At 43.3% G+C, this 16,230-nt stretch overlaps 1 protein-coding gene across 2 annotated transcripts in view; it reads left to right on the plus strand.

Moving 5' to 3' along the window:
• Positions 1 to 16,230, plus strand: part of LOC149467057 (eukaryotic translation initiation factor 3 subunit C) — a 38,704-nt gene that overhangs the window by 21,320 nt on the left and 1,154 nt on the right. Inside the window, exons 14-20 of one of the 2 annotated variants that reach the window (XM_089672314.1) lie at positions 1,112 to 1,299; positions 4,482 to 4,706; positions 4,955 to 5,318; positions 7,989 to 8,148; positions 8,232 to 8,297; positions 8,447 to 8,534; positions 13,115 to 13,292. In XM_089672314.1, coding sequence (XP_089528440.1) covers positions 1,112 to 1,299; positions 4,482 to 4,706; positions 4,955 to 5,318; positions 7,989 to 8,148; positions 8,232 to 8,297; positions 8,447 to 8,534; positions 13,115 to 13,292 — 1,269 coding nt within the window. The remainder of the gene's footprint in view (positions 1 to 1,111; positions 1,300 to 4,481; positions 4,707 to 4,954; positions 5,319 to 7,988; positions 8,149 to 8,231; positions 8,298 to 8,446; positions 8,535 to 13,114; positions 13,293 to 16,230) is intronic. The other variant, XM_089672315.1, reaches the window with a different exon arrangement.

Consider the following 16,230-nt stretch of genomic DNA (forward strand, 5'->3'; position numbering starts at 1 on the left):
AAATTCGTAAACTGAGGTACGCCTGTGCATTGTTTAATGTATTTGTCCTTATGAAGTCATCTGTACAGCAGAGCTCAGACTGAGAGAGGGAGAAGCAGCACAAGAAAGCCAAAGTTGGCTGCTCTGCTCATGCACCAACAAAGGGCACGCTGTGAGAAGACAGGAGCAGGGATATGCGATCTTCAGCCCGCTGCTTCTCCTTTCACTGTCTGATTATGAGCTTGAGAAGACACAAAAGAGACAAATTAAAGCGGAGCTCCACTCCCCATAATCACTTTTTTTTTATGTGATTATTACTTGTACATTTAAACTGGAATACTGTTAGAACAGTATTTGTGCTTTAAAAATGTACCTGATCTCAGAAGCAGGCAGGTGGCCATCTAGGATGTGGGCATCTGAGGCCCGCTTGTGTCTTTTTCCAGGATTCAGTGCAGCTGGCTACCCAGCATGCACCTCCCGATCTCGTGCCTGTGGAGTAATGACACTGCGCAGCGCAGTTTGTTTAGTACAGCATCGGTGGAAGTACCCTCCCCGTTATGGCAACCTGCCAATCACATTCCATTATTGGGCTTCCCAAAGACTCCTGGGATAGATGACGCCGATATCCCAGGAGTCAATGGGAATCTCCTAATGACATCATCGCCTAGGCGGCCGGGACAGGAAGTGCTGCCCGAAGAATTATAATAAAGGTATTTAGAAACAAACAAAAACAATAATTTCCATTTCGCACTGTACAATGGGGGGGCATTGGAAATATTGGAAGTTTAAAAAAAAAAAAAAAAAAAAAAAGGCTGAAACTCCACTTTAAGTCTTTTGCAGGGCTGTGCTGTGTGGCTGAGCTGTGTAAATCTCAGGACTGGATGGGCGGAGACACAAATCCGAACAATTCTAAAATGGATTTTTGTGTGGGATTATCCCATTCAATGTTTGAGGGGACACTTTGGCATGCTTTGAGTATTATTGCAGCATGATTAAACCGGCCTGACATTCCAAATAACCTCGGGTGATAGAGGAGGTCACTGTTTGGTATTTTTGGGCAGGAGACCAGCCCGTCCGTGGTTCTGCCTTGTTGGGGATTTTGGGCTCATCTCATGGTTTTGTTTTTTTGCAGAATATGTGGACAATCTGAAAGACGAGGCGCGCGTGTGTGAGGTGATCGAGCGCGTACAGAAATATCTGCAGGAGAAGGGCAGCACCGAGGAGATCTGCCGGGTGTATCTCCGGAGGATCATGCACACTTACTACAAATTTGACTACAAGGCCCATCAGAGACAACTCAGTACCGGGCAGGAGTCTAAGGTGATGTTTTCTGTACACCCAGGAGGACCAGCAACACCTCTATAGAAGTTTTATTTCTGATTTCCCCCCCCCCCCTTCCTGACCAGGCCATTATTGCCATACGGCGCTGCGTTTCTTTAACCGTTTCAATACCGTGCAGTTTCACACCTTCCTGCCCAGGCCATTTTTCAGGTTTCAGCGCTCTCACACTTTGAATGACAATTGCGCGGTCATACAACATTGTACCCAAACTAAAATTTTATCATTTTCTTCACACAACTAGAGCTTTCTTTTGGTGGTATTTAATCACCGCTGGGGTTTTTATTTTTTGCTAAATTAACAAAAAAAGACCAAAAATTTTGAAAAAAAAACACATTTTTCTTTGTTTCTGTTATAAAAGTTTACAGATAAATAATTGTTCTTCATAAATTTAGGCCGAGATGTATTCTGCTACATGTCTTTGGTGAAAATAACCCGAATTAGGATGTATTATTTAGTTTGTAGGAAAGTTATAGAGTTCACAAACTATGGTATAGATCTGAATATTGATCAATCCTGAAGTACTGACGGCCAATCTAATATCTTGAGGTCCAAAAATGTCAGAATAGTACAGATATCCCCAAATGACCCCTTTTTGCAGAGTAGACAGTCCGACGTACTTCATAAGAGGCATGGCGAGTTTTTTGAAGTTGTATTTTTATGTCATAATTTTTCGGAAAATGAAAAATGTAAAAAAATTTTCACTATTTTTTTTTTTTTACATACTGTCACCAGTGCAGTACAGCGTCGTCATATAACTGGCATGGCGGTGAACAGGGACACTGACTGGTGACAGTATGAAAAAAAAAAAAATTTTTTTTTAAATTTTTTTTAATTTTTTTATTTTTTTTAAATTTTTTATTACATTTTTTTAAATTTTTTTTAAGATTTTTTTTCATATTTTACTATGACCAAAGTAGTACAATGTTACCATAGTAACACTGTACTACTTTGGGGAAGTGATCAGTATTTTTTTTTTTTTTACACAATTTGCTTATAGCAAAGAATTACTTTGCTATAAGCAAGCATTTACCTGAATTAAATCGATTCATTCAGCTTTTTTTTTTTTCTTTTTTTTTTTTTTGTGCTTAGCTGTGATTTGGTCACAGCTAATCACATGACATGTGCATGTGACCTGCTGTGACCATTCACAGCTAGGCACTAGTATACAATGGATGGCATCATGAATGAAGCCATCCATTGTATACAACTGTCATGTGACCTGCTGTGATTGGTCACAGCAGGTCACATGGTACCAGCAACGGGAGCCGGTACTCGGATCTGTCATCGGCCGTGTCCGAGGTGCACGGCCTGTGACAGATCCTGCTGCTGCGCCGCTCTGCATTACCGCAAACGGCGCATGTGCGGGAGCACGCCAAATGGCGTGCACCCGGAATGAAGAGGCACATCTGAAACCGCCAAACGGCCATTGGCCGGGCGGCTAATGGTTAACTGACAATTGCACGGTCGTGCAACGCTGCACCCAAATTAAATTTACGTTCTTTTTTTCCTCATATATTAAGCTTTCTTTCGGGGGTATTTGATCGCCTGTGCATTTTTTATTTTTCCTCTGTTGTACTAATTATTATCCACTTTACCACCGTCCCATGGCAGAAATACTGCAATATATGTGTGGGTATGTATATGTATATATTACACACACACACACACATATATTGCAGTATTTCTGCTATGAGACGGTGGTACAGTGGTTAATAATTAGTACAACAGAGGAAAGAGTGCTGGGTAATGTAGTTCTACCCTTGTTCATGACTTATGTGGGTGGTGATTTGTCTGTCTCTATTTTTTTTTAATAAATTCAACTGTATCTTTGATTTGTTACTTTCAACATTGCCAGCCAATCAAAGCTAAAAATAATAAATCATTTGGCTGAAAAGAACACTTGTTAATTGAAAAGTAACTAATGCTTTCTAGCTTTGTGAATTATTGGCATTCTCAAAAGAGCCTTTGTTCATGTTAGCAAACTTTTTCACATCCCTCCTCTGGTGAATAGACTCTAGGAAGTGCTTGGAACCCCCATGTTCTAGTCATTGAATAGATTGTAGGAAGTGCTTGGAACCCCCGTGTTCTAGTCATTGAATAGATTGTAGGAAGTGCTTGGAACCCCTGTGTTCTAGTCATTGAATAGATTGTAGGAAGTGCTTGGAACCCCCATGTTCTAGTCATTGAATAGATTGTAGGAAGTGCTTGGAACCCCCGTGTTCTAGTCATTGAATAGATTGTAGGAAGTGCTTGGAACCCCCGTGTTCTAGTCATTGAATAGATTGTAGGAAGTGCTTGGAACCCCCGTGTTCTGGTCCTTGAATAGCTTGTAGGAAGTGCTTGGAACCCCCGTGTTCTAGTCATTGAATAGATTGTAGGAAGTGCTTGGAACCCCCGTGTTCTAGTCATTGAATAGATTGTAGGAAGTGCTTGGAACCCCCATGTTCTAGTCATTGAATAGATTGTAGGAAGTGCTTGGAACCCCCGTGTTCTAGTCATTGAATAGATTGTAGGAAGTGCTTGGAACCCCCGTGTTCTAGTCATTGAATAGATTGTAGGAAGTGCTTGGAACCCCCGTGTTCTAGTCATTGAATAGATTGTAGGAAGTGCTTGGAACCCCCGTGTTCTAGTCATTGAATAGATTGTAGGAAGTGCTTGGAACCCCCGTGTTCTGGTCCTTGAATAGATTGTAGGAAGTGCTTGGAACCCCCGTGTTCTAGTCATTGAATAGACTGTAGGAAGTGCTTGGAACCCCCGTGTTCTAGTCATTGAATAGACTGTAGGAAGTGCTTGGAACCCCCGTGTTCTAGTCATTGAATAGATTGTAGGAAGTGCTTGGAACCCCCGTGTTCTAGTCATTGAATAGATTGTAGGAAGTGCTTGGAACCCCCGTGTTCTAGTCATTGAATAGATTGTAGGAAGTGCTTGGAACCCCCATGTTCTAGTCATTGAATAGACTGTAGGAAGTGCTTGGAACCCCCATGTTCTAGTCCTTGGATAGATTGTCTGAATTTGGCTCGGTTTCTGTTGTGAGGCCACTGATTTCTTTTCCTTGCTGCCTTTCTGTTTCCATTGAGGATAGATTGATTGCTGTGAATACAAAGTAACCTAGATCTCCCGTTCTGAGGTGTTAATATTCATTTTTATCTCCTCCTGTGCAGTCAGAACAGGACCAGGCTGAGAACGAAGGCGAGGACAGTGCAATCCTCATGGACAGACTCAGTAAATACATCTACGCCAAGGACAGGACGGACAGAATTCGAACGTGTGCCATCCTGTGCCACATCTACCACCACGCCCTGCACAACCGCTGGTTCCAGGCCAGAGACCTCATGCTCATGTCCCACCTGCAGGACAACATCCAGCATGCTGACCCTCCAGTGCAGGTAAGGGAGAGACTGGCCCTTCACCACATACTGTACTTGGTGTTACTAAACCCACAACCATAAATCGGTCTGTATTTGTAGTGCGCCCCAGTTTAGCTTCGGCCCCTCTTGTGGTCTGGGTGTAGGTTTTAGTCCATCAGATGATTTTGAGTTTCTTGACCTAATCCTCTAGAGAGCCTCCTATATAGTTGTCCTCTGTGCTTTAAAAAATTGTTTTCATGTAATGACCAGATTATTGTCACTTCCAGATCCTGTACAACCGGACCATGGTGCAGTTGGGTATTTGCGCCTTCCGGCAAGGCATGATCCGCGATGCGCACAACGCTCTCCTGGACATCCAGTCTAGTGGGAGAGCCAAGGAGTTGCTGGGACAGGGTCTGCTGATGAGGACCATGCAGGAGAGAAATCAGGAACAGGAGAAGATAGAGAAACGCAGGCAGATCCCCTTCCACATGCACATCAACCTGGAGCTGCTGGAATGTGTCTACCTGGTGTCCGCCATGCTGCTGGAGATCCCTTACATGGCAGCCCACGAGTTCGATGCGCGGCGGAGGATGATCAGCAAGCAGTTCCACCATCAGCTGCGTGTGGGCGAGAGGCAGCCGCTGCTTGGTGAGTCCTCGATGGGAAAATTGGGGTTTTCAGGATATATTTAGATATGTAGAAGTGGAAAACCCAGATACTCCTGTGCTTGGGGATGGATTCAATGTCATTGGGACCACATAACGAAATTCTTGGGATATGCACGCCTTGCTGCCCTCAAAGGACTGGGGAGTCCGAATATACTGAATGAAGAAAGAACAAACAGAGGGCGCACCGGCCTAGTGCATTACCTTAAAAGTATATTAATTGAATGTTAAAAAATAGGTTTTCTACTCACAATCGTCAATAAATAAAAGGCACATCATGAAGGAAGAGCTCTGTCCAATTCGCACTGCGTATCTGTCTGTGATGAGAATTCTGGACATCCAAAACTGACGCGTTTCGAGGGCTAGCCTCTTCCTCAGAGCCAACTGCCTATATGTCTCATAGGGTCTCATTTAGGTAGTTGGCTCTGAGGAAGAGGCTAGCCTGCGAAACATGTCAGACTTTTGGATGTCCAGAATTCTCATATATTTAGATATATCAGAGGTTACTCTTTACCCATCCAAAAGTGATATCTGATTTGTAAATGAGTTTTCTGGATCCTTGTATATCTTTAGCTCTGCTCTCACCCACCTCAAAGGTCTGGATGTTGCACCCCCACCTTTCCCACTCCGTGCTTTTCATACCTAAAGTAGAACTATGGTCAAACTTTTCAAAGTGCCCTACGAACATTTTCTAAATACTTGTTGATCCTGTCATTATACAGCCACTGGGTAGGTACTTCCTTTGATAGGCTGACAACACGCTTCCTAGATCTTGTCCTTGGTGATAGCTCTGTCATTGATGCCAAGCCCAGACCCAGCCGCAGCACTGACAACGCTGTCCTTGATGTCAAGCCCAGACCCACCCAGCACTGACAACTTTGTCATTGATGCCAAGCCCAGACCCAGCCGCAGCACTGACAACGCTGTCCTTGATGTCAAGCCCAGACCCACCCAGCACTGACAACTTTGTCATTGATGCCAAGCCCAGACCCACCCGCAGCACTGACAACTCTATCCTTGATGCCAAGCCCAGACCCACCCGCAGCACTGACAACTCTGTCATTGATGCCAAGCCCAGACCCACCCGCAGCACTGACAACTCTGTCCTTGATGCCAAGCCCAGACCCATTCGCAGCACTGACAACTCTGTCCTTGATGCCAAGCCCTGACCTACCCGCAGCACTGACAACTCTGTCCTTGATGCCAAGCCCTGACCCATTCGCAGCACTGACAACTCTGTCCTTGATGCCAAGCCCAGACCCACCCGCAGCACTGACAACTCTGTCCTTGATGCCAAGCCCAGACCCACCCGCAGCACTGACAACTCTGTCCTTGATGCCAAGCCCAGACCCACCCGCAGCACTGACAACTCTGTCCTTGATGCCAAGCCCAGACCCACCCGCAGCACTGACAACTCTGTCCTTGATGCCAAGCCCAGACCCACCCGCAGCACTGACAACTCTGTCCTTGATGCCAAGCCCAGACCCACCCTCAGCACTGACCACTCATTTGTGTTTTTGCAAGAGCTTGCATATCCTGGACGTGTGGAAGCCTTGCTTAATCCCTCCCAGTCCTCTCCCAACCAAGGCAAATGGCTAAACACCCAAATAAAATACATATAAGGAAGTTATTTTACAAAGGATTTGTATTTCTGTGCATCCAGTCTTGAGATTTACTCCACTCTGTGACACAATCTGAATTGGCAGGGGAGGAGACCTGACTCTTCTCTGCTGCAGTTAGGCAACATTTATAGGTCTTGTCCCTCCTCCAGCCTGTGACTGGACATTAAAAGTAGAAGCCGCAGATTAGTGAGGTCATCTCTCACTTTGCAGTTTCCACCTATCAGCATGCAGCTTGCACTGCAGCAATGATCAGTTACCTCCTCTTCTGTCCTGAACTCTTATATACAAGTCATATTTGGGTGGCTACATTACAAGCGAAGTCCACTTTTCTGACCTTATTTCATGTCTGCAGCCCCCCACCCCTAAATTGGGACCCTCCTCTTACTGAATCATTGGGTTCTTCTCCCTGCAGTACCCAGTCTATTTTTTTTGTTATTTTTTTTGATTGGCTGTGTGTGGCTTTATTCATTCACAATGATCTGTGAATGAAAAGACTACAAGTCCCATCTGCCACTGCAGCAGAGGGACTCATAGCCTCCAATGGAGCACAAGTGCAACAATGTCACCGCACTTGAAGTCCATTGATACTTCCTCCAGCCCTCGATTGCAGGTAGTGTGGGTACGTTTATTTTATTTTGCTAAATTGGAAGTTGGAATTTGCCTTCAAAAGTAAATTTGTTTAATAATGTATGAATGATTACAGAGCTGCAGTATTTTGTCTTTTATCTGCCAGGAGTTCAGCTTTAACATGGCAGTTGGCAATAAAAAAAATGAAAAGGCTTTGAGATTTTATTTGGACTTTAATAATATAAATCCTAGCGGGAGAGGTATAATTGGCAACCCCGAAAAAGATCTTTCCATTGGATTCCCAGAGAGAAGCAAAACATTTCAGGTGTAATAACTCTCCATCATCCTTCAAAACCTGAAAAAGTTTCCTTTTGGATGAGATCAATGTGATTCATTAGGTTGCATTAGGTTGTGACTACATCTAGTGTGACTCGGGTCTAATCACCATGTCCTCCATCTTTCAGGTCCACCGGAGAGTATGAGAGAACATGTGGTCGCTGCTTCCAAGGCCATGAAGATGGGAGACTGGAAGACCTGCAGGAACTTCATCATTAACGAGAAGATGAACGGAAAGGTGTGGGACTTGTTCCCTGAGGCTGACCGTGTACGGAACATGCTGGTCAGGTAGGAATTCCAACCTGTCGAGAGATTCTAATCCGTTTGTAATAAGGTCACATTGTCACCATCTTGTCTTCTTTCATCCTCAGGAAGATCCAGGAGGAATCTCTAAGGACTTACCTCTTCACCTACAGCAGTGTCTATGATTCTATCAGGTCTGGGTCTTCTACTTGGCTATCTACTTTGTTAATGTGTGCTACAGATATGTTGGAAAAGGCTGTGACCACCCTAAGAAATTATTCCCTGTTGGTTTGCGAACCCTTTCTGATCTCTTCCTATACTTCCTGTGTCTCCTCTCTTCCAGGATGGGGATATTGGGAGACATGTTTCAGCTGGAGATCCCCACAGTACACAGTATTATCAGCAAGATGATCATCAATGAGGAACTAATGGTGAGTATTGCTTGTGATGATGTCCTTCAAAGGTCAGTGCACCCAACATTTTTCGGAACATTCACTGGTGGACACAGCAGATTGCTGGGGTATTAGCCTTGCCTTAAGGAGGATGAATGCTACTCCCTCCTTGGAGGTGGCCTACACGGAACAGTTGGTAAGGTGGATGGGTCTGGCAGCAGCATTCACGATAGACTGAAGAGGGGATAGCCTGCGATTAGGAAGGCCAATGAGGAGGGAGTTACAGTAGTCAAGGAGAGATATAACAAGGAGGTGAATAAGGTGCTTAGTGGTCTCAATGGTTAAAAAGGGACGTATCTTGGAGATGTTGTGGAGGTGAAGTCTACAAGATTTGGACGGTGATTGGATTTGGGGCTGAAAGGGACAGGTCAGGATTACACCTAGTACCCTGGCGTGAGCGTTGGGACTAATGGTTGTATTACTGGTCTTGATGGAGAAGTCGGGGGGGGGGGGCACGGGCTGGAGGGAATATTACAAGCTCAGTTTTAGAAAGATCGAGGAAGTGGTGTGACATCCATGCTGATATGTCAGAAGATGTTCAGAAGGATTGGGGTCTGGGTTCCTGAGGACACTCCATTTCCTCCACACCAAACCATGTCTTTTATGGAGCTGGTTTTGTACACAAGGGTGCACTCATGCTAGAAAAGAAGAGGGTCTTCACCAGACTGGTACCACAAGGCAGGAACAGTGCCACTGTATCCAGTACCCTTCACTGGAAGCACCTGAGCTCCATCATTTGGAGAGGTTTCTACATACTTTTGGTCCTATCGGTAGGTTTGATGGACAAGGATGAATTGCAGTGATGATTGTGAGCCAGGTCTTCTCATCCAACCTCAATACCTGACTCCACAAATGTTCTTTTGGCTGAATGGACACAAATTCCTACAGGCACACATTTGTGGAAAGTCTTCCCCGAAGAGTGGAGGTTGTTATAGCTGCAAAGGGAAACCATCCCCAAATTAATGACCATGATTGGGATGTCCCCACAAGCTCATGTAAGTGTAATGGTCAGGTGTCCACAAGCTTTTGGCAATATAATGTAAGTGTAGGGTGGTTATTACCCACATGGAAGAAAAATATATTTGAAATATATTTTGAAAATATTCTTCCCAAATATATTAACATATATTTAAAATACTACAATTTTGTCCATATTCAATATTTAAAAAAATAAATATATATAATGTATGTTGAAATGCGTTTTTATTACAAAATATATGAAAATATTTTTAAAAATACTGTATGTCTTTAACAATACAAATCTACATTTTTGGAATGCATTTACAAATGTATGTAAAATATGTTAAAATGACTTTTTTATATGTTAAAAAAAAAATCTGACGAATATATAAAAAAAAAATACTGTGAAAAATATTTTTCAGATATTTTGTAATAAAAACGCATTTCAACATACAGTATATATGTATGTGTGTGTATATATGTATGTGTGTGTATATATGTATGTGTGTGTGTGTATGTGTATGTGTATATATATATATATATGTACAGTGGGGATCGAAAGTTTGGGCACCCCAGCTAAAAATTTGTATTAATGTGCATAAAGACGCCAAGGAAAGATGGAAAAATCTCCAAAAGGCATCAAATTACAGATTAGACATTCTTATAATATGTCAACAAAAGTTAGATTCTATTTCCATCATTTACACTTTCAAAATAACAGAAAACAAAAAAATAGCGTCTGCAAAAGTTTGGGCACCCTGCAGAATTTATAGCATGCACTGCCCCCTTTGCCAAGCTGAGACCTGCCAGTGTCATGGATTGTTCTCAATCATTGTCTGGGAAGACCAGGTGATGTCAATCTCAAAGGTTTTAAATGCCCAGACTCATCTGACCTTGCCCCAACAATCAGCACTATGGGTTCTTCTAAGCAGTTGTCTAGAAAACTGAAACTGAAAATAGTTGACGCTCACAAAGCTGGAGAAGGCTATAAGAAGATAGCAAAGCGTTTTCAGATGTCAATATCCTCTGTTCGGAATGTAATTAAGAAATGGCAGTCATCAGGAACAGTGGAAGTTAAAGCAAGATCTGGAAGACCAAGAAAAATATCAGACAGAACAGCTCGCAGGATTGTGAGAAAAACAATTCAAAACCCACGTTTGACTGCACGATCCCTCCAGAAAGATCTGGCAGACATTGGAGTTGTGGTACACTATTCCACTATAAAGAGATACTTGTACAAATATGGTCTTCATGGAAGAGTCATCAGAAGAAAACCTCTTCTACATCCTCACCACAAAAATCATCGTTTGAACTTTGCAAATGAACATATAGACAAGCCTGATGCATTTTGGAAACAAGTTCTGTGGACCGATGAGGTTAAAATTGAACTTTTTGGCCGGAATGAGCAAAGGTACGTTTGGAGAAGAAGGGGCACAGAATTTAATGAAAAGAACCTCTGTCCAACTGTTAAGCATGGGGTTGGATCAATCATGCTTTGGGGTTGTGTTGCAGCCAGTGGCACAGGGAACATCTCACGAGTAGAAAGAAAAATGGATTCAATAAAATTTCAGCAAATTTTGGATGGTAACTTGATGCCATCTGTGAAAAAGCTGAAGTTAAAGAGAGGATGGCTTCTACAAATGGATAATGATGCTAAACACACCTCGAAATCCACGGGGGATTACTTCAAGAGGCGTAAACTGAAGGTTTTGCCATGGCCTTCACAATCTCCTGACCTCAACATCATTGAAAATCTATGGATAGACCTTAAAAGAGCAGTGCGTGACAGACAGCCCAGAAATCTCAAAGAACTGGAAGACTTTTGTAAGGAAGAATGGGCAAAGATACCTGAAACAAGAATTGAAAGACTCTTGGCTGGCTACAAAAAGCGTTTACAAGCTGTGATACTTGCCAAAGGGGGCAGCACAAGATATTAACTCTGCAGGGTGCCCAAACTTTTGCAGACGCCATTTTTTTGTTTTCTGTTATTTTGAAAGTGTAAATGATGGAAATAAAATCTAACTTTTGTTGACATATTATAAGAATGTCTAATCTGTAATTTGATGCCTTTTGGAGATTTTTCCATCTTTCCTTGGCTTCTTTATGCACATTAATACAAATTTATAGCTGGGGTGCCCAAACTTTCGATCCCCACTGTATATATGTATGTGTGTGTATATATATATGTATGTGTGTGTGTGTGTATGTATGTATGTGTGTATATATATATGTGTGTGTATATATGTATATATATATATATATATACACATACATACATATATATATATATATATATATATATATATATATATATATATATAGGAATACAGCGAGCGCTCATATATTCAGCTGCTAGAACACTCAAAGGAATCACCCAAACCTTGTAACATAAATCATATAAGTATAGTGCAGCGCTGAGATTTGAATAAAATATAAATTAATGGATAATAATATATAGATGTATATAAAGTTCATGAAATCTTCATAAATATACAGAAAATCTGAAATGGAACTTGAAGTGAAAGTCTTCCTTATATTAAATAGGTGACTGGAACTCTATAGAAAAAATGCGCATTCACCGACCGCGCATTAAATATGCGCCTGTATATGACCATCAATCTAGGTAATCAGCAATACACACGATACATCTCTCACAGGTAGATTATCAGCCTTGGGTGTAGTGGTATACAGCAGGACTCAGAGAGCACACTGAACCAGTGAATGGACAGCCTAGGTGAATGGGCTCCCTCTTCTGGATGCAAGATACACTGGGAACCAGCTGCTGTAGATATGAAACCCTCAGAAAGAGGGTCAAAACAAAGAGGGAGTGCCAATAGTGTAGTAGGTTCAAGCTAGTTTATTGGTCACATTTAATAAAAGATCCGCGGGTTCATGTACAAAAATAAATTGCCAGCATTCAGTGGAAAGGAATATTGCACTGACCCAGCAAGGAAAATGGCCGCCGGACCTCCTCGTGGTCGCGGCGGTGTATGACGTCACACGTGCTGCCGGCTCCTCCTGAGGCCTTTCGTGCTACGGCACTTCATCAGAGGGGAGGCCAACCTCATACATATATATATATATATATATATATATATATATATATATATATATATATATATATATATATATATATATATACACATTTTTGAATATGGCCAAAATTGTAGTATTTCAAATATATATCAGTATATTTGGAATGAATATTTTAAAAATATATTTCAAATATATTTTTCTTCCATGTGGGTACATGTGCCTCCGTGGTGTCTTTTCCTAACCATAGCTCTTTGAAAACTGTGTGGACAGGGCAGTGGTCCCCATAAGCTCAGTACTTTCTGTTTGCATTGTCCTTCCTGTCCATACTAATTTACAAGTTGGGACGGGAAGCATTGAGCTGACACTGCAGAATTTTCCTGCCAAGGAAATGCAAAGGACAGCACAGCGGTAAGTATAACTCATTTTTTAATACTTTACCTCTCGCTTTCCTTTCAGTTCACGCATACCGGAGCTCTACTTTACCTTTCTAGTTGATGTTCTTTTATAAAAAGTTTGTTGATTGTTCGGTAATCATCCCCCCTTCCGTTCTGGTCTTCCCGCAGGCGTCCCTGGATCAGCCCACCCAGACGGTGGTGATGCATGGGACGGAGCCCAGCTCTCTGCAGAACACTGCCCTGCAACTGGCCGAGAAACTAGGCAACCTGGTGGAGAACAATGAGCGCATTTTTGATCATAAGCAGGGCAGTTATGGAGGATACTTCAATCGCGGTGAGGAAAGCTGTATGTTCTTAGGATCCTGCATCTTCATCTTCTACCATAGTCCACGTGGAATGTCCATCCTACAACCTTCTCTTCACTCAGATATAAAGTGGACTCATGAACTGCACTTGGTGACGGCCATTTACAGGGCTGAGCTGATGATTTTTTTGTCTCTCATGCGGTGACGTCCTACCAATGAGGCACTTGAGGTGGAATCTCAGTTTTGTATGTAGTGGAGGAAGGATAGGATTTTAGGTATTTATTGATGTCTCCCCATTGAGGAGATTCCCCACCCAAATATTCGTAACAAGAACACAGATGCCAGTACAACCCGATGGAGGTTCTATCCTGTCCTCACCTGTTCATACAAAGGAAACGGTCATAATGGCTGCCACTATTTTTTTTTTTTTTTAATTTATTTATTTAAATATTTATTAATTTTTCAGATAAACAAGTTATACAAACATACTCATTAAAACCTTAGCATATTATCAAAACATTTATTGTTTCACCCCCCCCATCCAATCCCTGACCCCTTCTGCTCTGTTGCCAGTATTGTATGTTGCCACTATTGATTTATCCCAAACATATTAGATCCCTGGCTCTCTTCCTTCCTTACTCCGGGACCTGAAACAACTAGCATGTCCAGAATCCCAGTAATGGCAGCCATCATTTATTCAGGACAGAAAAGAGAGAACATTTTTACCATTCCACTTGAAAAGCTAAATGTTAATTTCTACATGGCCGTCTCCTGGGTGTCAGCGAAGGGTCCACTTTAAGTACTTTCTCATTCACGTCTTCATTTTTTTCTTTCTTTTTGTGGTTATTGGTTTATCTATCACCTTTCATTTAGTTCATACTCTGAACCCAAGAACACAAATGTTATACGGTATATTGCAGCTTACCAGTTCTTAGATGTAGTGGCTGCATTACTTTTCTCTCTTTAGCTTTTTTTTTCACTTTATGTCCATTTAATGGTCTTGCCAATAACACACTTCCTGTCCTAGGGTGACAGTCATACTGTATCTAGCAGCATTGTCACCCTTGGAAGGAGGTGTGTTGGGACAATAGAAAAAAATCCTCGTTTTCTTTTGTCCATTACATAGGGAGAGGCGCGTAGCCTCCAGAGATATCTGGGAGTAATGTAGCTGGCAACAGACAGAGATTACAGGAAGTTATCAGGTCCCAAGATTTCTGGCAGGATCAACTGGTGTTTGCTCCATTTATTAAAGTGGAGTTCCAAATGTTTTTGTGTTTATTAAATGTCAGCGGTTACTAAAACTGTAGCTGCTGACTTTTAATAAGCACACACTTACCTTTTCCAGGGACCAGCGATGTGCTCACTCGCGCAGTCCCTTCTCCTGGTGCCGGTAGCTCTACTGTGGGCACCAGGCTGTGACAGCTTGTGGCTTCACAGCCTGGTGCCCACTGTGCATGCGCAAGTTGCGCCGCACCTCCTTATTGGCCCAGTCTCCTGGGACCTGTGAAAGTTCTCAGGAGACTGCGGGAGGGAGGAGGGGGCCGGTGCGAAGCGAGCCGGACGTGTGAGCGGGTACCTATCAAAACTAGATAAACTCTGTCCTCCATGGTGCCGGCATCTCTACTATGGGCACCAGGCTGTGACAGCTTGCAGCTTCACAGCCTGGTGCCCACTGCGCATGCACAAGTAATGCTGCGCCTCCTGGTTGGTCCGGCAGTCTCCTGGGACCTGTGAAAGTTCCCAGGAGACTGCAGGAGGTAGGATGGAGCCGAACTTCTGGCTCACTTTGCCACGGCGAACTGAGCCGGAAGTGGGAGCGGGTACCTGTCAAAACCAGGTAAACTCTGTCCTCCACGGCACCGGCATCTCTACTGTGGGCATTAGGCTGTGACAGCTTGCGGCTTCACAGCCTGGTGCCCACTGCGCATGCGCGAGTTGCGCCGCACCTCCTGATTGGCCCGGCAGTTTCCTGGGACCTGTGAAAGTTCCCAGGAGACTGCTGGAGCAAGGAGGGGACTGAACTTCTGGCTCACTTTGCCGTGGTGAATTGAGCCGGAAATGGGAGCAAAACCAAGTACCTGCTCACCCCCCATAAGGTGCCAAATATGGCAGGGGAGGGGGGGGGAGGCAAATAGGCGGAGCGTCTGCTTTTGAGTGGAACTCTGCTTTAAACAGATAAAACAAAAGTTTAACAGACCAAAAGGGAGAAATGAAGAGAAGTTTGTTGTCAAGGTTGCCATACACTTTAGGTGGATATGCAGATCAACAGTGTACCAGGCTTGGTGTTAACTGCGGGCTGCTAGCTTTTTATTAAAAGTGATCACATTTACTAGGAGCAGAAGTGGTGACCCTTTCCCACATCTGGAGCACATCCAAAATCACCAACCAACCTACTCCCCCCCTTTCCCAGGGGTACCAGGGCTCAGCTGCCTCTCCTGGGGGCCCAAAATCAGAAAAAATGCTGCTGGGAAGGAGATCTCAGAATATCCATTGTAAACATGTGTGGCTATGCTGCACTGATGTTGTGTTTCTGGATTACGGCATCAACCTTACAAAAAATCAGAGACATTAATTACAGTGGGCTGGGTGAAAATAGGCGGTTCCTGCATACTTAGAGGGTGGGGTCTAGATGGGACCAAGCCTAAAATGGGTTTAATGGTTGGTCCCTGTATATTTAAAGGCTGGGTCTGGGTGGGACCAACCCATGAAGTGGGCGTGATTTGAACTCACCTACCTGGAAAGTGGGCAGATGAAATGCAGACTATGGGTGTCGTTAATGTCTTGGGATCTGATACCATAGTAATTAGTATGCCCATGTCTAAACTATCGGAGTTCCTAACGGGACATGCACTCTTCAGCCACTTTATTAGGACCACCTTGGTAGCACTGGTTTGGACCCCCTTTTGCCTTCAGAACTGCCTTCATTCTTGGTGGCATAGATTCAACAAGGTGTTGGAAACATTCCTCAGAGATTTTGTT

Source organism: Staurois parvus, unplaced genomic scaffold, assembly GCF_062004578.1.
Source record: "Staurois parvus isolate SC_StPar_1 unplaced genomic scaffold, SC_StPar_1.0 ptg000125l, whole genome shotgun sequence".
NCBI classification, from domain to species: domain Eukaryota; kingdom Metazoa; phylum Chordata; class Amphibia; order Anura; family Ranidae; genus Staurois; species Staurois parvus.